Source organism: Spermophilus citellus (genome assembly GCF_964194105.1).
Source record: "Spermophilus citellus genome assembly, chromosome: 15".
Taxonomy (NCBI): Eukaryota; Metazoa; Chordata; class Mammalia; order Rodentia; family Sciuridae; genus Spermophilus; species Spermophilus citellus.
In genome coordinates this window covers 95,018,863-95,043,383 of record NC_138195.1, presented here as the reverse complement: position 1 = coordinate 95,043,383, position 24,521 = coordinate 95,018,863, and the positions used below count along the sequence as shown (strand labels likewise).

Genomic DNA, 24,521 nt, shown 5'->3' with positions numbered 1-24,521 from the left:
CACCCCTTCCAAGAGGCGCATGGGGGTCCCCAGATAACGTGAATCGGACTTCGATTTTCCCGATTAATTAAAATATTAACGTACACACGCTGCCAATTCACGAAAAAGGGGAGTACTATACCCCAGGCCCGGCGGGAAGAGGTTGTCCTGCGACACTTGCCACTTGTGCCCTGAGAGCTTTTTTTTTTTTTTTTTTTTTTTAATCAGAAGGGCCTGATTTCTCTTGGCAGGAAAATGCCTGGGACAGCTCCTGGTAGTCCCCTGGGTATTTATTTCGCGTCGCGCAGAAGTCCTTTGGGCAGGCCTCGCGCCCGGTCGCGGAGTCCTGGTCGAAGGAACTGGGCCGCGGAGCCCACCGGCTGCCCGCGCCCGGCTGCCCAACAGATTCCTCGAAACCAGGTCGGGAAACCGCGCGCTGCGCGTTCACTCCAGCCCGGCGGCATCGAGGGCAGGGCCTCTGCACCGCAGCGTCCGCTCTGTTTTTAAAGTGGTTGGCGGCGGGAAGGTCTAGCCACCGCGCAGGGCGCTTAGCCGGACACCAGCTCTGGGTCGCCAGGAGAGGCCGGGGGCTCTTCCCGTCGGCCCAGAGAATTTGGAGCCTTCTTTGTCACTCGCTGCGCCTTAAGGACAGGCCGAGGACTGGGGACTCCCTCAGCCACTGGGGGAGAGGGAGAATTTGGCGGAACCTGCCTCCAACAAGGATTCCGGGTCTCTGCCGGGGTAGGAAGCATAGGACGCCCGCGAGGCGCAGAAGGGGACAGATCGGCCCCGCAGCAGCCTTAGGTCTGCTTAGAAATCAGGCTGAGCTGCCTATCTCCCCTTGGCTCTGGCCACACTCTCCCCCTGAGTCGGTTGTCCGCCCCTCCCCTGTACTACCCTCCCGCGGTCGACCAGCCTCTCCGCGTTTTTTCCCTTTGGGACCCCCCAGGGCGAGCTTCTATCTTGCATTTATTGCATGCATTCGGGCAACTTGGGGCGCCTCCCCGCTCTGGCCCAGGGTGTTTTTGACTGTGTGGCAGGTTTTGCGGGGAGGTATTAGGGGGCTAAGCTGCAATTGTGCGCTGACTGCGTTTGTTTCTTTTCAAGATTTATTTGGGCGAGTAGTAACTTCCTTGGCTGCAGCTGGGCTCGAGGAGCTGCGGCGCGTGGCCGGGGGAGGCAGCGGCGGCACTCGGTGGCGCTCGGTGGCGCTCGGCGGCGGCAGGGCTCGCGGGGCTCGCTGGGCTCGGGCCGGCTCGCGGCGCCGTCAGGCAGTCAGTCGGCGAGCGCGGCGGCGGCGGCGGCGAGGGGCGCGGCGAGGGGCGGCCGCTCCCATATATGGCGCAAGCGCCGCCCCCCGACGTCACCCTCTGACAGCGCCGCTCCCGGGGGCTTCGAGTTTTGGCTCCCGGGAAAGGGTCCATTCCTCGGGGAGAGAGGGCTGAGTTTTGTGCGCCTCCGTCCGCTGCGCGCGCCGCTCCAGGCCCCGCCGCGCCCCGCCTGCGCCCGGGACTGCGCCGCGGCACTCACTGCCCCGTTTATTTGTCTTTGGAGCAGCCGGGCCGCGCCAGAAGCGGGCGATCCCGCAGTGTCCTGCAGCCGCGGACGCCGCCTGGCTAGGATGACACCACGTTGAGCGCGCCTGCAAACAACAACAACAACAACCGCCGCCGCGGCCACCGCGTCCTGCTCCGCCGAAGCGCCGCGCCTCCGCCGCCGGTGTAGCCACCTCCGTGTCCCCGGCCGTCCGGAGCGTCCGGCCGCTGGTGTATGTCGCGGCTGCCCGGGACGGGCTGAAGCCGGCGGCGGGCCGGACCGCAGGCGCCGAGCAGGGCGAGGGCGGCCAGGGCAGCCGCCTGCCGCCGCGCCCCGAGCGCCGCCGACCGCGGAAGCGCTTTCGGCCGGGAGCGGCGGCCGCCGCCAGCAGTTTTCATGTTTGGGATTCAGGAGAATATTCCGCGCGGGGGGACGACCATGAAGGAGGAGCCGCTGGGCAGCGGAATGAACCCGGTGCGCTCCTGGATGCACACGGCGGGCGTGGTGGACGCCAACACGGCAGCCCAGAGGTACGTACCGGCCGCCACCGCGCGCCCCGGCCCCGGCCCGACCCGGCCCCCGCAGCCGGCCGGCGCCGCGCTCCTCACCGGGCCGCTGTCTCTTTCCTCCCCCAGCGGCGTGGGGCTGGCGCGGGCGCACTTCGAGAAGCAGCCGCCTTCCAACCTCCGGAAATCCAATTTCTTCCACTTCGTGCTGGCGCTCTACGACAGGCAGGGGCAGCCGGTGGAGATTGAAAGAACCGCTTTTGTGGACTTTGTGGAGAAAGAGAAAGTAAGTGCACGCATAGGCTCACACCCTCCCTCTCTCTAGAAGTGGGAGGCAGGCTGTGCCTGCGCGCGGTCCGGAGTGCCCCCTCGGCGGTGGGACCGCTCCGCCCGGCGACCCCGCCGCTGGCGCCACGTGTAGCCGCCCGGGCCCCACTGAGGGCCGGGCAACTTCTCTGCGCCCTCGGACTCACTCCGGGCGAGGAGAACGCAGGGCTTCCAGCAGGAAAGTGACATCACGGCACTGCTCCGAGCGAGGAATCCTGCCCGCCCTGTGTGAGGCCGAGGGGCCTTGGTCGTGGAGGGGGACCTAGCGCGGTGGCGGCGCCTGACACCACCACACTAAATGCAATTGTTTATCATTGCTTTTAGGAGCCAAACAACGAGAAAACCAACAACGGTATCCACTATAAGCTCCAGCTACTATACAGTAACGGTGAGTACCCGCTGCCTGCTTCCCGCCCTCTCCGCCCCTGCGCGCTGGATCTCCCTTCCCGCGATGGTTACAGGACATAAAGATTTTGAGATTAAAATGACATGGATGTAAACACGAAGTCTTCTCATGGCATAGAAGGAAAACAAAACATAAACGATCGATAAGTCGATGGCACTTCACATGATTAACCGGTGGGGCTTGAAGTAGAAAGTAAAAAGGGGATCGATATGGGCTCCAGCAGAACATCACTTTTAAGTGACTTTTTTCAATTTTGCAAATTAATGTTAATTATTGGGATAGGGCAGCTACATAGACCGACCATAACTTACTTCCTGCGCACAGCTTTAAAAAATCATCCAGAGGCATTCCACAGAGTTTGGACTCTCAGTATCCATTGGGTGCTTTCTTTTTTTCTAAAAATAAATGACCACATGGGCCCACCGTTGGGACAAGTAGGCCTGTTTTCCACTAGGCAAATTTCTTGCCCCTTCAAATGCAAACCCTAAGAGTCCTAAGGTTCTAAATTAAGAAAAGGGAAAAAAAATATTCTGTAAGATGTGATTAGAGTTCTCTTTCTCCCTCTTGAAGGGATTGCTTAAGTTTTGCTGCATCAGGAGCAGCAGTCCTGAGGCACCAACTTCCTGTGGCCTGGCTGTCCTTCCCCGAGGTGCAGCACTAAAATCCTGTTGAGAATTTGTCTCTGTTTTTTGCAGGAGTCAGAACAGAGCAGGATCTGTATGTTCGCCTCATAGATTCAATGACCAAACAGGTGAGAAAGTTTATGCCTCTGCACTTGGTTTCCTTGCTGAGCTGGGGTTATCCTGGGGTTCAGAGAGAGAAGACTGACAAGTGGATCTCCTGCATTTGTTTTTCATTTAGCTTCCCTGACAAGCTAATGAGAATTCCATATTTATTGGAATAAATGAAGCGATTGGTGAAATAGTTTATGTTGTCATTAGAACAGGACATATATGCTTTATTAAATGGCTTGCGATTGGAATCAAATGCTGTCTTAATTTATTATGGTAATTAATATTTGACAGAAAAAATTCAGGATCTCCCCCCTTGTTTATTTTTAAATGTTTCTGTCTCTGCTTGGAATCATTTCATTGATTTTTTTTTCCCCTTCTAACAAAGGCAACTAACTCCTTTCCAAAGCCTATCAAGTTGGGCTTGATTAGTTCATTTTTTTTTTCTCTTTTCCAGTGTGATGGTCTAGTAACACGAGACCTTTATTTAGATTTAAAAGTTAAATGTGTTGGGGTGAAAAGTCACCTTGTTCTCCTCTAGCCCATCTTCACCTCTCAGCCCCCCATCTCCATAATTCAAACTCTGAGCTCCAGGGGTCACTCAAACCCATCCACTGCTCTGCTCCCTCTCCCACCCTCTGTCATACCTTGTAAATAACATAATTACAAGCAGTTCCTTATTAAATTATTTAACCTGTCTTGGTCAACTTTTCCGATGATAACTATTGGCTATCAGTAATGTGATTAAGTGCAGAAAAGCGCTTCATTGCTTTTTGACATTGTGCAGTCTCTGGCTGCTGGTTTTGTGCTGGGTGGCATGTTGTTTTGTTTTAAAGATATCCCCCCCCCCCATTTTCTTAAAATAGAGTGTTGCCGAGGCAGGTCTAATGCATAAATTAAATTCACTAGGCAAAGATTAAAATATACTTGCAAGCTGGGTTTCATGCTTAGAAGTGAAAGTGGTTTCTTCATTTCTGATGCTAACTTTAAGAATTGTGAGCCAAGTAGAACTGAGCCCCTTGGTGCTTCCTGCAGCCTGACACATGCCTCCCTCCCTTTTAATGCAACTAGTTTGTGCATTTTTCCCCCTTAAAAGTTTGTCTTTACCTAGCCAGCTAGGGTGTAGGATTTTAATGTCTGCAGTAGTAAAGCAGTATGGTTTTCTCTTAGAGTAAAACAGATCTGACAGGTAAACCCTAGCTTTCTGACAAAGACGCTTGGTGTGCCCTTCGGTGATTATTTCACTGGATTCAGAGAAGCCCCTGGAACTCGGCTGCTGTTTGGCATGCTGCTTTTATTTCCTTTGTATTTAGGGCTGAATGTTTTCGGAGATCGCTGTAGTCTAATTAGAAGGTTTCTGTAGGCAGTGCTAAGTTTCTCTGCTGTCGCATAGAGGACGAGAGGCTTCATTTAGAGTACATTTTTATTGTTCATTTAGCCTTGTACCTTTGCAGTATAAACAGTGCAGAAAATAAAGGCATTTAATCTCCTCTCACTGACGGGGATGGTGGGGGGGAGAGGAAAGAAATAGCCCAGTAACTGATCAAAGAGTCAATGGCGCTGAACCGACAGTTTATGGATTTCTGTTTGTGCTACAAAATAAAAAATAAATCAAATATAAATACAGGGATCCATCGAAGGACAAGCCATTCTCACAGAAGTGCTGGTACCCACCGCCCTGCAGCCCCAGGCGGCTCGTTGGCCTGCGGTGACACCCATCACTTCTTTGGTCCCGAGCGGGTCCGACTCGAGTCTGGGGGAGTGGGGCTCCAGCATCACCCTCTTCCCAGGAGGGTCGCCCTGGGCGACCTCCAGAAAGGGCTTTGTCCGCTTGGTAGCGAGGAGAGTGTCCGAGTGCGGGAAGAGGTTGGAAGTAATTTCCAGATAATTTCCAGGGGGAGGGAGGGAACAGAGAGAGGGCAACCCAAACCCTTTCGTGGAATTTTCTGCCGGAACTTGTAGCTCCCTCCTCCTCCCCTCCTTCAGTAGCCTTTTCTCTCAGGGAGGCGGTGAGTGGAAGCCCGGCCGGGCGGGTGACGGCGCGGGCGGCCGGGCAGGGTTCCGGCGGCGGAGCCGGGCTGGGCGCCGCCGTGAGCGCACCTAGGGCTTTGCACCATCTGGCGCAGCCTCTGCTCAAAACCCACCCGAGCGTGCGCGCAGACACTGCCTTTTTACCCGAGAAAAATCATTGTTAGCAGTTTCAAAATAAACACCAGATTGGCCATTAGCACTTTCTTTCCAAATATCAACCGGCGAGGAGCACGTGGCCGCGCAGGCTGGGACGCCCGGGGCTCGGGCCCTCCTGCGGGGCGCCGGCTACGCCCAGCACCGCTCGACCACGTGCGGCGGCTGGGTCCTGCCTCCCCGGGGCCAGACGCCCAGGGTGCACAGCCCAGGCCGTTGCCGCCACCGGCGGTCTCGGGGGCGGCGGGGTCTGAGAGCGGCCGGCGCGGGAGCTGACCGCTCCTGCCTGGTCCGAGTCCGAGGAGCGCGCAAGGCAGAACCCGCGCGGCTCTCCGCGCGAGGCGAACTGCCCCTGAGCCCAGTAGACCTCTTCGCGTCTTTAGTTGCAGCAGATTCTTACGGGCTTCTTCCAACATGCAGATTGAAACTCGGTGCAGACAATGGCCCGAGGACGCGGCCTGGCGGCGGCGGCAACACGAACACCCAAAGGGCCCCGCGCGGGTCCGTGCCCGCACGCCTAGCCTCCTGCTCCGGGGCCTCAGCAGTCTCTGCACTCCCCTCCCGGAGGCCCTCCCGAGCCGAGGCCCGGCGCAGGCCCGGCGCACAGCCGGAGGAAGGAGGTCGGGAGGCGGGCAGAGCGAGGCCGCCGGGGCCTGGCTCCACTTCTGGAGTGGCGGGTGGGGAGGAGGCTTGGTGGACCGCGACGCCTCCCATCGCTGGCCGTGCACCTGCCGCCCGCGAGGCCTGCAATGCCCGGGGCGCTGCCTAACCCCGGTTTCTTTCTGTCCCCCGCGCAGGCCATCGTCTATGAGGGCCAGGACAAGAACCCAGAGATGTGTCGCGTGCTGCTGACCCACGAGATCATGTGCAGGTGAGCCAAGGGCGGCGGGCGGGTCCGGCGCCAGCTGTGTCTACCAAGGACGCCGCGTCCAGGCGCCGCCACCCCGCCCAGCTTCGGGAAGGGCATCGATTGAAATGTAATCGGCCAGAGGCCACACGCCCGGCCACCAAGGAGCCCGGCCTCGTTTTCCCCCTAGTGATGACGATGAACCGACCGGCTGCTCAGCAGAGCGGATTAATATGTTGGCCGTGTCGCAGCAATGTAGTCAAAAATGAAAACAGGTCCTGGGGATGCATCTGTCCTTGTGCCGGAGAAGTCAGAGATCACTGGTAATCATTTGACTACTCCCTTCTCAGAAGCTTGCATCCTGAGAAATACAATTGTCTGTTATTGATAAAAAGGAAACTCTTTTGTACTTATTATAGAGCTCGTGTATGTGAGAATTGGATTGTGATTCTGTCAGTTAACCTCTTCCCCAGAGCAGCGATGCATCGTTCATATTGTTGTTAGATAGCGAGCGTTACTTGAGATCTCTGTCAGAAGAGCAATTTCCCACCTGTTTTTTTCTAACTACCACAAGAGTTTCACCCCTACATGGCAAATAAAAATGCATCATTGACTTTGTATGTGTGGCATGTGAAATATAGTTGCAAGGAATAATAAGGAAATGCTTTTCAGGCTCCCAGCCTACAGTAGCAGGCCCCGTACTCTGAGGGGCATACTCTGCTTGGCTATGACGCCTATTGCCTAAATGCCATTTCTGAGCAGACATATTGTTACAGCACTAATATACAAAAGCTGACTTTTTCTCATATCAGGTAATAAATATAAATTACAACCAATAAAGTGGAATTTCTTTATTATCCACTTCTGCATGTACTGCAATTAACATAGAAAGCGCACAGATGTGATTTAAGCTCTAAGTGGAAGACTGTAGACTTTCTTTAATCACTTTAGCTGTCAGCTTTAAAAGGCTTTATATACTTTGCCTACCATATGGTGTTAATTTAGCTAATTTAGACATGTAACCATTATACAAGTATGCTTTTTTAAAATGCAAGAAGCATAACATTTTTGTTTCATTTCTGCTTTAATTAAAGTTTCAATAATAGAGTTAAGGTAGGCTTAAAGAAGGAACAATAGAAGTTTGTGATAGATTGATGCATGCTTTTGTGGTTATAATTAATAAATGCCCAAAAGAAATATTGGTTGAAGGTGGCATCTTGCATCTTTTCCAGAAATAACAGCTTGACAATTAGAGGTAAACAAAAGCTGAAGCTGTGAAAAGTTATTCCCAAGCCTCCTGCCTTCCCTTCTCCTCAGTTCATTGCAAAGACAAACACCAACAACATGTTTCCCATATTTTAGCATCACAATTTATATAGAAGCTCTGGTTGCCCTCCTAGTGTTAACAGATATGGTCAACTTTGCTCCTTCGGCAGAAAGTTACACCTTAAGTTTTGCTGAAGAACATGGGAGCTCACTAGGTTTAAATTTGTCAAGCTGCCTTAGTTGGATAACTATTTTCCTGACTCCTACCGCTTCATTGTCAGACTTCAAAAAAAAAAAAAAAAAAAAAACAACAACAACAAAACAACCCCCCCCACCCCATAAGCTGGGCACCAAAGGAGGATGGAATGCATATTAAAACCACTGTTTACAATTGCTCCACAGCCGGTGCTGTGACAAGAAAAGTTGTGGCAATAGAAACGAAACGCCCTCAGACCCTGTAATCATTGACAGGTAAGGATGACTTCTTTATTTTTCAAAACAAAACTGCAGCAACGACAAAACCCGTGCCTTGCTCGGTTTCCAGTTGCTCCATATTTTTGAGGCTGGTGTTGAGCTCATCTTGTGCCTTGCATGGTTTGTTGTCCGCGTGTGTTATCATGCACAGGTGGGTTGACTTGGAAACCTGGTGGCTCGCTCTGTGGGGATTCAGTAATTGCTTGCGAGTTGTCAAGGGAAGCAGTTTCATCTGCCACTGCTCTCACTGTGAGGAGCACTTTATGCCTAGAGAGCTTCTGGCTTTAAACCCAGAGATATGTCATAAAATGCTTTCTGCTAATTTGTTAACAAGTATTTCATTTTTGCATTATTTTTATCTCGGATGGTAGTTGAAGTTGAAACTTGGGTGGTGTTGCTCTTGTAATTGTCGCCCAGTGGTAGAATGAATTTAATCTGCTCTCAATTAGTTGCAAAATGTCTCCTAATTTTTTTCCAATTGTGGCTGTCGTTTTATGTCAAGTAGCAAATATGTAACTAACAAACCAAAGTTGTTATAATTGAAACTAATTACACATGCTGGTTACATTTTCCAACATTAATTTCCATAACTAGATTAGTTGTATGCATTCCTTACGTTTGCTGCTCCTCGTCTTGCTATCTATCATGTTCCTTGGGTAACGTGGCATCATTTTAAGATACCAATCATCAGTCCTAATAGTGCTAATGTGCTTTGGCATGGCTGTGGTTGAAACAACAAAAACACCACCACCCTCCCCTCCACACTCACCCAGATCGCTCTGAGGAGGAGAGATTTCTTTCTTCCCAATGATGGGGAGCAGCCAAGGCCCGGTGTGTGATTGACTGCAGATTTTGAAACTGGTACCCAAATCGAATAAATGTTGGATGTGTACATATGACACCAGTTTTGTGAAGTAGAGGTTTAGACTGTTTTGAAGAGGGGTTGAATTTCAGCAGTTTTCATTACAAAGTTATCTTTTGATCATGAACTTTGCTGTCCAGTGTCTGAAAAATTAAGCCCGGAAAACTCCATGAGTTAAGCCTAAAGAAATATGTGGCACCAGTGGAGAGCAATGCTAATGTTTAACTAGCTGAAATCCCGGTTTGCTTAGTGGAGAGTGTTGGGTATCTGACAGAAGGGACAGCTCTCTTATTAGTAATCAAATAGGGTTGACCAGTTGTGGCCGTCACTCAGGCAGTTGAGAACAAGTTCAACACTTTATAGAACTCAAACTACTAAAATCAATATAATTACATTTGTTGTCAGTGTTGTGGCTATGGAAATCATACAGCCTTAGGTGGTTGTCTTGTGACTGAACTGATTTTATTTTTTGGATTGGCTAACGGGTTTGAGTAGCTGTGGGAGTCTTGTCTGAGTAGAAGATGCTTGGAAAGGCAGCACATGTTAGCTTTGCAGGATTGTGAAAGTGTTTCATCTTCTGAGTGGGATTTATAAATTTGAAAAGATGATTTGTTTTTACGTCATGAGACTTTTAGCATGCTGTAATAATGAAGTGGCCATGTTGATTCGACTCACATTTTGGATGCTATGTTTTCCCTCCAAGATCATTTTGGATTTATGCAACATTCAATCATTTGTTGACTGATTGATACTGAGTAACTCTTCGAACTCAGTTTTTATCACATGATGGGAAGTGTCTCCTCCAGATACACAAAATTTATTCTTCGTGTCTGAGGGCATGCTCTCTTATATCTGGTTAATTAGAGTGTGTGCTGAGGTTACTCATACCTCTATAGCCTAAGAGAAGTGTGTGATAATTTGATATTCTAGAAGCATGAGAGGAGGGGAAAATGTAAAAACATTTGGTTAATGGGTTTACCATGTTTATTTGAATAAGGAGGATTGAAGCTCCATTTATGTTTGGCATAAATGCTTTGGAGGTCTTAATTATTGATGGAAAATCTGCTCTGCTTCTAAATTCAAAGATATGACAATTTTATAGGATTTTTAATCACCTTCCATGTTAGGGATTTTTAAGGTAAGAATAGTTTTATGTAATGACAAAGACAGTGTACATTTTTAACATTCTTAAGAGAGCTGTCATTTACAACGACAAAATACTATTAGCATTTTGCTGCTTGCTGAAACCTCTGTGAAATGATTGTGGCATTGGCACTGTCTCCAGCTTAAGGCATATTTCTAGGAGAAAAAATGAATTTAGTGTTCACTAGGGCAAGTTGTGTTAATCAGAGAAAGAAAAACACCTATAGGAGGGGAATCTCTTTGGAGCGATGTGGTCTTTCACAACTGAGATGCGTTTCGATTTCATAATGACAATCATTTCTGTGGGGCGTGTGTTGCCTCTGAAAATTAGTTGCTTATGTTGAGTTTCTAGCCTGTGTTTCCTCTTGAGTATTGCAGAATAAAATGTCCCATCAGATTGGTGAGTCAGATTACAGGTCTCCACCAGCCGTGTCGTCACTTGGTTAGTTGGCTTAAAAAAGAATTATATACAATGCGCTTCGCTGGCTCCTTGTGGCCTTTGGATACATTTAGCAGGTCCTGACCAGATAAGGCATATTTGTCCTGAGGATATAAACCAATAATTCCAACCTGAATTGAGATCAATGGCCCCACATTTGTTCCAACCCACTCCAAGCCTCTTTTGCGTGTGGAGACTGCTTTTCTGTGTTATGAGGACAGAGATGTGCGCTCCCCGCTCTGGCAGGGTGATCACATTCTATAGACCCTGATTCCTTAAATCAATTAATTACACAATTTAGTCTAGTTATCTTCCAGGAGCATTAAATACTTATAAATGGCATGGAAGACCCTTTAGAGTAAAAAAGGGGGAAACAGGATGTTTCCCATTCCAAAGCCCTTTTCATTTATTGTGAAGGTTTTGCTTATGTTAACCGTTTTCTTCCCCATAAAACACGGCTAGAGAAACAATTTTTATAGCTCCATGGATATAATTATACTGCAGTGTATTTAAAATAATATAGCAACTTATGGAGCCGAGGAGAAACATGGCATGGTAAAGGAAGAGGTGCAGTCCGTAAAGAGATGACTCAGGAACCAGTGTCCATGTGGATTGTGTTGACCTGCAGAGAGCCCGCTGCAGGAAGGAGAGGGCATGCTTGTACCCATGCATGGCCTCGCGCATTCACCCACATGTGTGCCTGTGCATGCATGTAAGTATACACATGCACATATACATGCATGGATTTTTATGGTATTGCTGGAAAGGGCGGGAGTATCATTTTCCTCATGGAATAATGTTTTCTGGGAAAACACAAAAGCAGATGGTCTTCATTAGGAACACCCATTGTCCACATATCCCAGCTATGAGCAGATAAATCTCTCCTGTTTCACCCGTACATTCCAAGGGCTGCAAATGATTACAGGATGTCGGCGTAGCTGCTAAACCAAAACCACACTAGGGCCCACATCATTCGCCTGTGCCATCCCGGTCTGTTTCCTTGGGAGCTCTGGAAATGCCCAGGAAGGCTTATCCTCTTTACCCTTCCCTTCCTTGCTTGGCCTGGGGGGGGGGGGTGGGAGGGCAGGGTCCAACTGTTGCAGCCGACTGGGGGGGCGCAGAAGCAGGGCAATGTGGCTGCCCACACGGCTGGCCCACACAGTGGGCCGCATGCAGCGTGGGGAGCAGGCTTGGCAGGGCGGTTCCAGATGGCACCGTCTCTGGCACCCTGCTCGCTGGCATCTCTGCAGCAAGCAGTGCCCCCTCCCCAGTGAATCTGGCATTTGTCTATGGAGTTTGGGAGACTCATCATTCCAAGTCTGCCCTGCTTTCCTGTGTGGAAGCCAGACATCTGTTTATCCCATTTTCCTTCATACAGAGTTTGGAATAGCTTTACTTTTTCTTTTTTGGAGGGGGTGGTGGTGGTGGTGGTGCGAAGTTTTGTCATATTTAACAGCTGTTACAGAATTTCAACCCCATGGGCTCTGAAAATACTTTGCAGCTGACCTCAGATTTTTATACATAATTGACGTTGGGATGTAGAAAAATATTATTTGCTTAACCTTTCATTGTCTGTGATTTCACATTGTCTTTGGTAGAGGCCCTAACTACCAGCGGTCTAACTCTCTGCTCCCCCCCGCCCAGCCCTCCAAAGCCTTACTTTGATTCATTTGTGCGTTTTAAGTTTACACCTTTAAAGTGGTTGCAGAACGGTAGCCCAGGACCAATCGGAGGTTTTCTTTTTCTCTCTTTTTTCTTTCTCTCTCTCTCTGTTTCTCTGTCTCTCTCGCGCTCTCTCTCTCGCTCTCTCTCTCTCTCTCTTTTTTTTTTTAGTCAACAGTGTTTCCTTTCACTTCCTGTCACAAAGGTCAAAGAGAGCCGACCTTTGCTGGCAGTCCCGCTCGCTGAATTATTCATGGGATTGACTTTTTGTCAGCACACACAGTTGTGCTCTGGGACATTTTATTCATTTACCTCATTTAAAGCGCCTTTCTGCACCTGTTCAAGTATTAATATCATGTAATTTGGGCCTAATGCCGATTTTGCTGAACACTCATTATATTTTTTATTAGCTATATTTCCAAACGATTATGTATGATTATTACCAAGCCTTACAAACAGCACCGGGTTATTCCCTCGCCCTTTACATCTTCTTGTCAGGTTGTTTTCAGAAGCGGGGAGGATAAACATTTGACCAGTCCCAATGTTTTTATTCCTACTCCATCTCCAAGCAGAGAACTTAAAGCTTCCTCCCTCATGGCTTTGCACGAGCGTGATTAAATCCAACTCCGCAGAAGCTGTACAAATGCCAGCATTTATAAGGTCAACGCTTTTGTTAAAAATGCTATGTAAATGAGGATCTGCAAAAAGGGACATTAAATAAAATTAAATTCATTGTCTTCTTTAATGTCATTTACATTTTGGCTAAGCCTCGGCCTGTCAAGGAGGATTTTAAAAATAATTTTAATTACACATCATTTAGGGATCCAAGGTTTTCTATTCAGTAGCATTTGGACAACCTGCAAAACGGAGACTGTTTATTAACTTCTTAAATGACAACTTGTCGTTTCATCTGCATAATGCAATGAAAACAGTATAGTTTGGTGTTAATTTTTCCTTCTCAGTTTTCTTAAAGATGTGAATGTAATTATCACCAAATAGGCCTTGGGATCCTCAAGTCTCCCTTGGCCCTGGCTGTGCATTCGAGACATTCTTTGGTTCTGGGTCTGTTTTAATACACGGGGACTTCAGAGAAGGGAAAATGTTGGCTAGAAATTTGGCAATTTTGAAGCACACTTTGGATGAATGGACGTGGCTACAAAGAATCTGATTCTGGCTGGCACAGGCCCCACTTGGCTCCGCCGGGCTCAGGTGTGAATGGCCGTTTCATTCCCTGGCACACCAGTGCAGAGAGGCAAAAAGTTCACTGCGCTCATTCATCCTTCAGACATTTTTTTTTTTCATAAACTTCTGAAAATAAACAGAAAAGGAAGAGCAGTTTTATTGAGTCACAACGACATGCTTTCATTTAAATAGGGAGGTACCACGAACAGTGCCCACTTTGTGCGTCTGCTCCTGCCCATAACCCCTAGATGAGTGTGCTTCACGCACGCCACACTGCCCGGTGCGCTGGGGCGAGCCAAGGGTCAGGGCCACGACCAGGCCTACACTGAGGGGACCTCTGCAGATTCATGGCTGCCTGGCCTGGTAGGGGCTCCACGGCCAGACCAGTCCAGGGCCAGGTTTGAAAACAAGCCACAGGCCCACAATGACTTCCGCAGCACTCTTCCCCGGCTTGGCTCCTGCAAGGGGAAAGCTCTGTGGTGCTGCCTGCACAGGGCCGGCAGCAGCAGGCGGCCACTAGGAGCATGCAGGGGTGGAGGGAGGGGCTGGAGGCAGGGCTGTCAGAAGCTATAGTCCAGGAGAGGAGTTGACGCAGACCATCCCGCGCCTCTGCGGCAGTCTTATCAGGTGGAGAGTGGAGATAGAGCCAGTGCCTGTAATTGTGTTAGGATGGCATGGATGCATTGGATTACCTTACGGAAAGCCATCCAAACGGGAGTTCTGCTACGCATGCTTACAGGAAGCGAGTAATTACGCTCTGTGCACCAGGAGATAATTGGGGCTGGCCAGAGGCCTTCTCATGACGCCGGAGGAAGCTGGAGGAGCTGGCCTCGTGGAGGCGTTTAGGAGACACACAGGAGGAGGGGGATCTTTGCTGGATAGAGGTGGCTCAAGTTGATGCTGTAATTTTCGGTTACTTTTCAAAGATGGTGAATAATTTATCAGGATTCAAACTCACAGTGGCAGTGGGAGGCACGTTGGAAGAGGGAGAGATTCCAAGCTCTAATGATGGAAGTTGTCCTTGCAGACAGGAAGTGATTGACAAGTAGGGGTACAGGAAGTGAAAACTCAGGGAGCTTAACCTGTGCTTGGCAAAGCTCTGGAGCTCAGCGTTCAAAGACGAAACCCCTCCTGCCGCCAACAGAACACACGCTCCTCTTGTTTGTTTATCTTAGTAACAAATCTCCCAGAAATGTTTGTGGTTAAAACTCTGTATAATGAGACATTATGCTGGTATTATTAATGCTTTAAAATAAAAATATGGTTATCATTTAGAAAAATAAACAGAGGAATTTTATGGGTTAAGGACTTTTTGTATTGTAAGTTTTTTAGTCTTTTGGGTAGCTAGCATTCATTAAATTGTAGAAGCTGGAGAAAACTGTTTTTGAAACAATTTACGCAGAAAACAGCCAGTCATATCTGTCAAACTAGTAAGTGTTGTAAATTTGTCAACATTTTGATGAAGAATGCTACGTGTGTCGGGGCCTAGGGAAACTCTAGTTTTAGTTGTTTTTGAATCACTTTTGTCCCCTTTCCTCTAAAAACACAGCAAATGTTGTCCCTCTGCAACACCTTTACTGATCATTGCTTGGCCAGAAAATACTCAGTCCATGTGGGCTGCAGTGCCCCATGGATGGATTGCGTCCTCTGTGTACAGAGGGGCCACACTTTGCGCCTTCCCGGTAATTCACTAGGAAATGAGTTTACCATGTGCGGAAAGGAAGGGGCTCGTGTGGTGTTGTTGCAGGACACAGAGCCCAGGCCCCACCAACGGAAGGAGTCGGCTCCAGCGTGTCTCTGCTGGAAGGCCAGGGAGCTGCTGCACATCTGGGAGGAGGCAGCCTTTGCCCAGACAGGCAGCCCCAGCCGCACCCCAGCCTCCGCCCCTGCTCCCGCCCCTGCTCCCGCCCACTGCCTGTAGCTGCCCGGTCCCTCTCTCTTAGTAGAAAGCACTGGGGGCAGGGCGCCATGTTAAAGCAATACAAATGAACAAAACTTTGGCAATGATAAGGCCCTCGAAGCATTTGCCCTTGTGATGGTGAGTTTGCAAGGGGAAGACCAGCCTTGACCCTGGAGGCCTGCTGTCTTAAGTAAGGCCTCCAGAAGAGTTTCTTACGAAGCTTCACCGTGTCACCCTGGCTAGAGGTTTTAACCCAAATGGAAAGTTGTCCGGACCTGCTGATCTGGCTGTTACGGGGCTGCAGATAAACAGGTGACGGGCAGCATGAGCCCTGGGTTGGCAGTGTGTCTTCTCCAAGCCTATCACCCCAACCCTGGGCAGGGGACAGGACTTACATAGAAGGTCACTTTCCCCAAACTCTGTTATCAGGGGAGGGTCTTCATAGCCCAATGGAGAGGGTGCTCCTTTTGTTTTAAGTGACATTCAGGAAACCAATTTGGTGTTTTGATATTGGGGTCAAGGGTGGCAGTCGCCAGCCCTGTTTGAGGACAGACTGCTCCTTGATCATCTTCTAAGTTCTCAAAGACCTTTGGTGCCAGGGAATGTGCCTGGTATGCATCTAAAAGCTGGTGGGTTCAGGCAGGCGTCTTCTCCAAGTTGCCCTTGTCCATAACCATGTGCCCTACCTGTAGAGGAAGGACTGGGCGATGTGGAGGGGACAGGGACTGGGGGCCACACAGAAGCAGATGGTCCCCGCTTGGCAGTGTTGTCCTCTGCATCGGATGTGCGTTAGAGATGTTTGCTTTTAAAATCATTTAAGACCAATTCATAGACTTTATTTTCAAGAGCAGTTTTAGGTTGGCAGAAAAATGAGCAGAAGGTACAGAGCTCTCTTATCCGCCCTCCTCCCCACCTTCAGTCCCCCTAGCATGAACATCTTTTGTTGGTGTGGGACATTAGTTACCACTGAGCCATATTGATACATTACCAGTAACTAAAGTCCATGGTTACATGAGAGCTCACTCTGGGCCTTGTTCTTCCTGTGGGCTTTGATAGAGGCCTGGTGATGTGACTCAACCGTCACAGCGTCACACACAAAGCCCTGCCCTAGATCCTCAGTTCCCCCACTATGCATCCATCCACCCCTTCCAGAGCCCTTGTCAACTCCGTCTCTTTACTGGTGACCGTGGTTGGCATCCTATGTGGAGGACTTTGCAGACGGGCTCTGTCACTGAGCAGTGCGCGTTGAAGTCTCCTCCGTGTCTTTTGTGGCCTCCTACTTTTTTGACTTTCAGGGTTTTGTTTTGTTTTCCTTTCCCAAGATTTCTGGCAAGATCTTTCCTGTCTCTTGGTGTCTTGGCATTTTGTCACGAATGCCTTCGTTCCTGACAGGGGCAGCTTCTCATGTAGGAAGCTGTCTGTGGGGTTCTTGGGGTTCTTGGAAGTGCACACCTCTGGCCTGCCCTCTGTTGCATTTAAGCAGCTCCTTTGCAAAAAGATCAAAGTGTCTTAACTTTTCGCTGTGAACTTATTTAAGTGGTACAACTCAATTTCACTTACTATTGGGTTTATTTCCTAAATAATAGTATTTCAGAATATCTAAATAGCCCAGGCCATAAAAGGAGAATGATTAAATTTTCGGGAAGGCAAAAATGCTGCACCATGGCATAAAAACAGGATGAATTCAGCATTCAGTGTAGTTGTTGGCTTTTTTGCTTTAATAAATTAAACTACAAATTTTCCTAATTGCCAAACAAAATGTTAGGCCAGCCTTAGCCATTGCTGACAGTAAAACACAACATAAAACCTGCTGAGAGTTATATGTGGTATTTAATACGAGGCAGAGTAATGCAAGGGTTTTTACGGTTAAGTGTGAGTTCGCACCCACAGCATTTGTTTCACATTAGGAAAGGTTTGTAAATCAGATCAGTGTGCTGGGACGGGTGGCCCCATGGCCTCTCTTCCTTGATATTTGGTTATTGGACATTCTGCCAAGGGGAGCTCCCCTGTCCACTTCCATGTTCTCAATGAAGCGATAAGCCCTCTGACATGAGGAAGATTGGGTCGGCAAGCAAGTGGGGGATTGAATTGGATGAGCTGCTTGTCCCCACCATCCGAGGTCAGTGGCCTGATCCGGCCACTGGGCAGCAGCCATCAGTTACTGGGACGTGGGCTGCCGTGGGTCCCCGGCCAGCAGAGGCCCCAGGGAGAGGTGCAAGGACCTGGGAAAGTGCTTTTGGGGGGAAACGGCAGTCACTGTCATTTATTAAATTTGACAAGCGAGTTCTAAATATAACAGCCCTTTCCCCAAAGATCATTACTTTGAACAAATAATGAGTTATGCAAGTTCATACCCTGCGAGGGTCCCCAGCCAGAGCTGTGCCCTTGTGAGGCTCAGAAACAGATCCTACCCTCTCTCACTCCTGCCTGATGACCGTTCCTTTCCCCTTCCCTGGGTCTCCAGGGTTCTCGTCCTGGATGCAGGGCTGGCCTCTCCTGGGCATAGCTTACCAGTGACAAGGCCAGAAAAAGCTTTAAGATGAAAACATACTCGTTTTGGCTCAGAATATCATGACACATAGTCTTAAAGGTACCTCTTTCATGTGTGCTGGTGAATTAAGCAAGCACAGAAGTCGATTTAACTTTAAGGGAAATTGTGACTTGGCGGCTGCAAGTCCTGCTGTTGGAAGCATGTTTTCTGGGCCGGGCGTTTGTCACGACAGGTGACTCCTGCTCCTGTTTCCTAAGACCCCATTATAATCATTCCCTGCAATTAGAGCGTCCAGAACCCCTTTCCAGCCCCAAACACATTTGTTCCCATTTATTAGACTGAAGCAGTAACTAATTTACATTGTTTCGGAGTTGTGTGTTGTGGTAATTTATTGCGTGTGCAGGGGGTCAAACAGAGTTGACCATGCAGCAGTGCAGATCCCTCCTGTAAGGCGAGGAGGGGACCCAGGAACGAGAGGCAGGGAAGCCAAGGGCATGTGATTTTAAAACTGCTACGGTCTTTTTAATCACGTTTTGATTTATTCCTTGAGACGTTACTGGCTTTACTCTTATTCCCTGTTTTTCACAAATCAGAGCTGGGAACAGGATTTTTTTTTTTTTTTTTTTAAGGAAATGGTAGCGATATGTTCTAACGAGTGGAAACTTTTACTAATGCCCTGAATAAAATATTTGCCAGCGGCCTCCACTAAACGTAAAAGACTCCGCAGAGGAAACAATGTCTTAACTGTTCCCTTCTCATCATAGCAGGTTTCGTTATCAAGTTGAGGAAAAAGGCTTGTTTAGGCGAAAATAATGATCATAAATAGAGCTGTATAGTGGGGCTCGAAGGCAGCAGTGACAGTACCTGCTATCAAGACCTGCAATTCCAAGGAAATATGAGTGTTCTGATCCAGGGAAGCAGTAATTATCTTTTTGTGAAGAATGTACAATGGTGTCGGATGATGAATTGATCGCAGATTGGAAGCGTGGCTTAACTGTCATGTTACAGAGATAAGAGAGAGCCCCGGGATTGCTCGTCGCTTCCGCTAGTTCACAGCCAGCCAGTTTATTAGCACAAATCCCAAATGTTTAGTAAACTCATTAGGTTCTATCTAATGCTAATTTATCATCGTGGATGGAACTGAGCGGTGGAGGCCGGAGGACCGTCCCGAACCTGCGTGATTTACAGAGCTTTCTGATCAATCACCTTCTCTGCACTGGCCATTTTTCTTCAAATGCTTTAAATGGGCCTGAATGATCCATAGGATTAGACCATGGCAATCGGTTTTAGGGTTCTCCGGGGTTGTCTTCCCAGAGATGGTTATCTGAAAGGTTAGGAAATCCTATGTGGGCCGATGGAGGGAGGAGAGCTTGGGTTTAGGGTTGCCACGCCACCCCCTTTGCTTTCTTGCCTTGTCCTCCCGTCCTCTGGCTCTCCCCTCCCCTCCCCTCCCATCTTTCCTTTTCCTTTTACAATCTGGTCACAGAGTCGAATTCAAAGAATTTCCTTGCAAAATCAGTTTACCAAGAAATGCATCATGGTACATAAATGTCAAGTGCAGTTTATTCTAAACTTCAGACACTGTTTTTCTTTTAAAAAATCAAGCTTTAAATGCCCAGTTCTCCTGACATTTTCGTACATATTCTATAGTGTTTTCGAAGAGGATAATAACCTTTGCTTGATCCTAGGCAACAGCTGCAAAGATAATGAAATTCTTATGATATTTCACCAGGTAAAATGTGAATTGCAGAAGAAAAGCTATTGAATTTTTATGGATCTTAATCGCATAAAATGAGATTCATGGGGCATACGTATAACTATACTCGGTGGACCAGCTGGCTGTAGTTGCAGCCAGGATTCACCGTGTGGTGTGAGGGGCGCTCCAGCCTCCACTAAGAAAATGCTCCCCAAACGCTGCCTTCAGCAGCCCGAAGAGTGATAATGAAATATGACAGAAATTTCCTTGTGCTGGATCAGTGGCAAGAGAGGTCCTACACCACCGATATTAATTCATCTGACTTATGTTCCAGGTCTTGATTTACCTTGTGATTAAAAACTTCTGCAGGTTCACTCACCAATTGAAATCAGATCTCATCTGCAGCCCAGCGGTATTGATCCCTATTTAACATCAAGGCTCAGAATTGATTGGCATTGATTAACAATAAAAATGCTCTCCTCCACGTCCAGCCGCCAAGCCGATATTCTGAAAGAGGGGCACCATAGTGCTCTCATTGACCAATCTGGAAAGAGAAATGGCCCCACCCGCAAATAAACAATATATTTTAATGTTATTGTAACTGGATGCTGTACCAGCAGTGCAAATTGATTTTATTCTTGTTGTATAAGATAAATATCTTTAATAAAATTCTCATTTTATTTAGGATTTTACAGGAATAACTTGATTACTAGAATAGTGATATTTTTCTTTTCCCACAGTGTAAAAAATGGATTAAAACATAAAGGTTATAATAACATAACACTAGAGATGAAATGTTAATCAACTCAGAAATCACACACGGGGCGGGAAAGTCTGGGGAGATATTTCACCCACGGAGACACGTGCAGCGCCGAGTACGGCTGGTTTTACTGAGCGTTTTACGGTTTCGGCTGGGGCTGTGCAGGGTGAGGCCAGCACATGACTGTCATGTGCTCGAAGGCCAGCTCCTCTGCATAACGTTGCAAGAACATATGGTTCCAAAGAGCTCAGCATGGCAGAGCTGTGCATCAGGAGCAAACCCCACCGCCTGCAGGAGACGGGATCTTGGTCTCTGTTTTGTTTTCTCTGGCTTGTGTAGATGCAGCTTGTAAAAAGAATCTCTAACAATCCCTTCATAATTAATAGCAGAGATTCAAAAAAGCATATGAAGGAAAATAAATAAGAAAAGTCTCGCACACCAAAACTTCTAACGTGCCTGCTGGGCATCTGTCATGCTCCCAGGCCGACTGGCAACTCCTGGCAACCCGTTAGTGTGCATCCTCAGCATCCCAGCCCACTGCAGGCCAGGTCCAGCTGAAAGAAATTATCCAATCTCTAACATCCAGAAGTTTACAGTTATATAATGATGGAGAAAACCACAAATCCCAAGGGATGTCAAATTTTAGAGATACTTTTAAAATGAAATTATCCAGCCAAGCCTATAAGACAACCTTCTTGTACTTAAGACAATAACTACAATCTGGAATTAATTTTTTTTTTTGGTGATAGGGTAAATCCAATTTGCTTCTTTAACTGTTGATTAAGGAATCAGTTCTACAAGGCTGTCCCCTGTAAGTATTTGCTGTTTATTTTTCTGTAGAGAGCCGCCGGAATCCCCTCAACCGGGAAGGCCGGGTCAGGCATGGCCGTGGTGAAGAGCCGCCTGGCAGCTTCCCGTGCTGACTGGCCTTGTTTGTGTGGAAGAAATTGTTGGCTTTTTGAGCAGCTGTGGAGTTGTCCAGTCACTTCCCATCATGCAGGCAAAGCAGTGCAGGGTGGAGGACAGAAATCTGCCTCTTCTGCAGCCCTTCTTTTGGAATCTAGAGGAAGACGCCCATTGGAAACCATTAGAAAATATGTAAACACCTTAAATCAGGAGGCCTCTTACTCGGAGGCCCCTGAACTAGTGTCGACCGCAAGCTGGCACCAAGGGAAAACCCTGCGACGTGCCTCTGTGTGGCGTTCTGCACGAGAAATTCTTCACTGGGCTTAGATTGTGTGGGAGGAGGGACTGTTCCGGTCTTTTAGAATCAGTTGTTCTATTGATTTCTTTAAAAAGAAGATCTTGTCAACGATACCTTCAAAGTAGTCACCAGATTTGCAAACAGGCATGCACTGTTTAGAAGAAATACTCACTATTTTTACATCCTTAAAGAGCACAGAGGCCATCTCTAGAGGTTCCCTGGGGCATGGGGCCAGCCTCAGTTTCCCCAGTCTGCCTGGCACCTCAGAGCCTTGTTGTGCCCTCCTGTCTGCAGCAGTCGGTAGCTGTCCCTGCAACATGGGGGACGCTCTGCCGGGCAGGCGCAGAGCACTGCTGGGAAGAACACAGGGCAGCTCAGTTTGCTTCTGTTTGGTTTGGCATTGACCTACTGCAAGCCATTTCCCCCGTTTGCTTTTGTGATTTTAGGGGGCATGTTTTTGCCAGTGCTTCTTGGGTTGCTGTCTGGGGAAGGAGATCTATAGGGCCACCAGAGTCCGGAGCCACCCTGACACGGTGCCTGCCCGTGGGGGAGTATTCTCAAGTCATTAAAAATCTGCAAGACAAGTTTCCCCGAAAATTCAAATTTCATTTTTATCTTCACAAAAGCCGTAGCAGAAGAAAGACCACAGGTGGAACAGGCACAGTGGGAGGACCTGCAGGGACCCCACAAGGCACTTGTGCCTTGAACGGCAGGGAGGTCCCTAGGGCCCAGGGGCTTCTCTCCTGGCTGCAGGGACACTGGCGGGACCCTGGTGTCTAGATCTTGGACCTCAGCTTTTTATTCATGGCCTCCCTCCCCAGGCCACAGCCAGGACCCAGGACCTCTGCCTGGCCAGCTCGTTCTGCAGCCTGCTTGGCTGTTGGGTCCACCAGTACCCCCTCAGAATGACCCACTGAGTATCTGTTCTCTGCCCACTGTCCTCATGGTTTCTGCAGAGCCCCTGACTGGTCCCTCCATGGGTCCCGGCCCCTTTCAATGCAGCTGGCACACTCATGCCCAGGATCTTACTGGAAGGGCAGTCCAGCCTGACTCCTGCACAGCCTCCCTGGAGGAGTCCTATGTCTGCGTCCCCCTGACCTGCAGGCCCTCTGGACAGAGCCCCGCTCGCTTCCTCACTTCCCTCTAGCTGCTCTCTCAAAAGGCCATCAGCACTGGAAATGCCTGGAAGGACGCTATCCCACTGCGAACCCTGCCCAACCCAGGGCTCTGAGGCCATGGACAGAGACCTCTCCCAGCCCAGCCCAGGACCTAGCCCCCATGTTGCATCTTGGTGCTGTTCTTGGGCGATGGGTTTCCTGTGGCCCAGAGAAGGCCTGAGGAAGGGCAGCTGGGCCACCTTCTCTGGGCACTCAGTCAGTGTGCCCTTTTTGTGGAAACTGAGGCAGAACAGAAGTGACTGTTATCCCTGTCATGGCCTCATGCTTTGAAGCCTTACGCTCCTGGCTGAGGCCCGGAGCACCCCTGGCCCGGCCTCTCACGGCCTGCTGAAGTGAAGTTCCTGCCATGGGTTTTCTTGTTCCTTGAATTTGGTGCCTGTGGCAGGCTGTTTGATGTGGTGTATCTCTGGCTACCTGTTGAAGTAGGATCTTTACTGTCCCAATTTAAAATGTCAATGTTTATTGCACTTGAGGACCAAGTTCCCATGAGGAGCAGGCTGTCTCCTTTTCTACTCGTACCTGAGACTTCAGAAGTTCTTAGAGGGGGTCTTACCCGCAAGGTCCCCCTGTATGGAGGGGACCCACTCCTTGCCTGAGCAGTCCAGCACCCAGTACACACCCTGCAGGGAGGCCGGTGTTGGCCTGGGGCAGCCAGGGCTGGGAGTTCCTGGGGTGAGTGGCACACTCCACGTCTGCACTCACAGACGTAGCAACTCCAGCCCTTGGGCCACCTCAGATGCGGAGGTAGCCTTCATGGGAGAACCTCCAGGGTGCTAGGTCAAGGTGAGGCCATCCTTCCTTTGTCTGCTATCCCCCACTTCCCACGGGGTGTGGTGGGGGCCTGGGGTGCAAGCCCACCATTGGCAGCCCCATCATGTTGCACGCCAACAGCCACAAAGCCAGCTCACTTAGGAATGCTCACTAAACGGGCTCCTTACCAGGCATGCCCAGATTCTATATTTACTATAATTCTCTTACATTTGGGGATGTTAAGAAGCTTGTCTAAGATCACTCAGCTGGAAAGGGGTGCGGTTGGGATTTCAACCCAGGCTGTTGGAGCCCTTCATTTGCTCACCTCTCCATGCCAGGGCCTGTGCTGGGTACCAGGGAGCTCTGCAGCATGAGGCCCGTCCTCTGAGCCTGGGCTTCTGGCAAGGTCAGGTGAGGCCTCCCCTCTTGCTTCCTTGAATAGACTGGGGGGGTTCATGCTGATGTTCCCCAGGATGGGGGCCCAGAGAGAAGATGTGTGAAGGCTCTCAGGAGGTGTGGCATGGTGTTACCCTGTGCAGAGTGATGTGGTGTCTCTGTGGCGTGAGGATGGTCTGTACACACGAAGCCACAGGTGTGCCTGGAGGGGTCTGCTCATGGGTGGGCTCTGGTTAGGCCAGGGGGTCCTCAGAGCTGTGAGCTTGGAAAAGAGGCTGAGGATGTTCTGGTCAATGTGGGAGCCACTGGACATGCTCCTGTCAGAAGGGACACAGGCTAGGAGGCCACAGAGGCCCCTGAGCTTGGTGGAACTCGGTGGGTTTTTAGAAGACCGTGTTTAGAAATGCTGCTCATCGGGCGGTTGGGACATGGGCACCATTTTCTCGGCCTGTAAAGTACTTCGGTCATAGTATGCTCCTCCTGGGTGTGACAGGTCCACGTGGGGATGCTAACTCCATCTGTGAGAAGTGCTGGAAGAGTTTCAATGCCACCAAGCTCTATGTCTGGACAGTCCAGAGGGGCAGACTCATAACCTCAGGGAC

General features: G+C 49.2%; 1 protein-coding gene across 14 annotated transcripts in view; it reads left to right on the top strand.

Moving 5' to 3' along the window:
- Nucleotides 1-1,225: 1,225 nt before the first annotated feature.
- EBF3 (EBF transcription factor 3) overlaps nucleotides 1,226-24,521 on the top strand; it is a 117,396-nt gene continuing 94,100 nt past the window's right edge. For 3 of the 14 annotated variants that reach the window (XM_081267458.1, XM_081267455.1, XM_081267460.1), the window contains exons 1-6: nucleotides 1,251-2,045; nucleotides 2,151-2,307; nucleotides 2,673-2,736; nucleotides 3,450-3,505; nucleotides 6,467-6,540; nucleotides 8,185-8,253. In XM_081267458.1, coding sequence (XP_081123584.1) covers nucleotides 1,912-2,045; nucleotides 2,151-2,307; nucleotides 2,673-2,736; nucleotides 3,450-3,505; nucleotides 6,467-6,540; nucleotides 8,185-8,253 — 554 coding nt within the window. In that variant the 5' untranslated portion in view covers nucleotides 1,251-1,911. Of the gene's footprint in view, nucleotides 2,046-2,150; nucleotides 2,308-2,672; nucleotides 2,737-3,449; nucleotides 3,506-6,466; nucleotides 6,541-8,184; nucleotides 8,254-24,521 lie in introns of all 14 variants that reach the window. The other 11 variants (XM_081267457.1, XM_081267454.1, XM_081267459.1 and 8 more) reach the window with 8 other exon arrangements.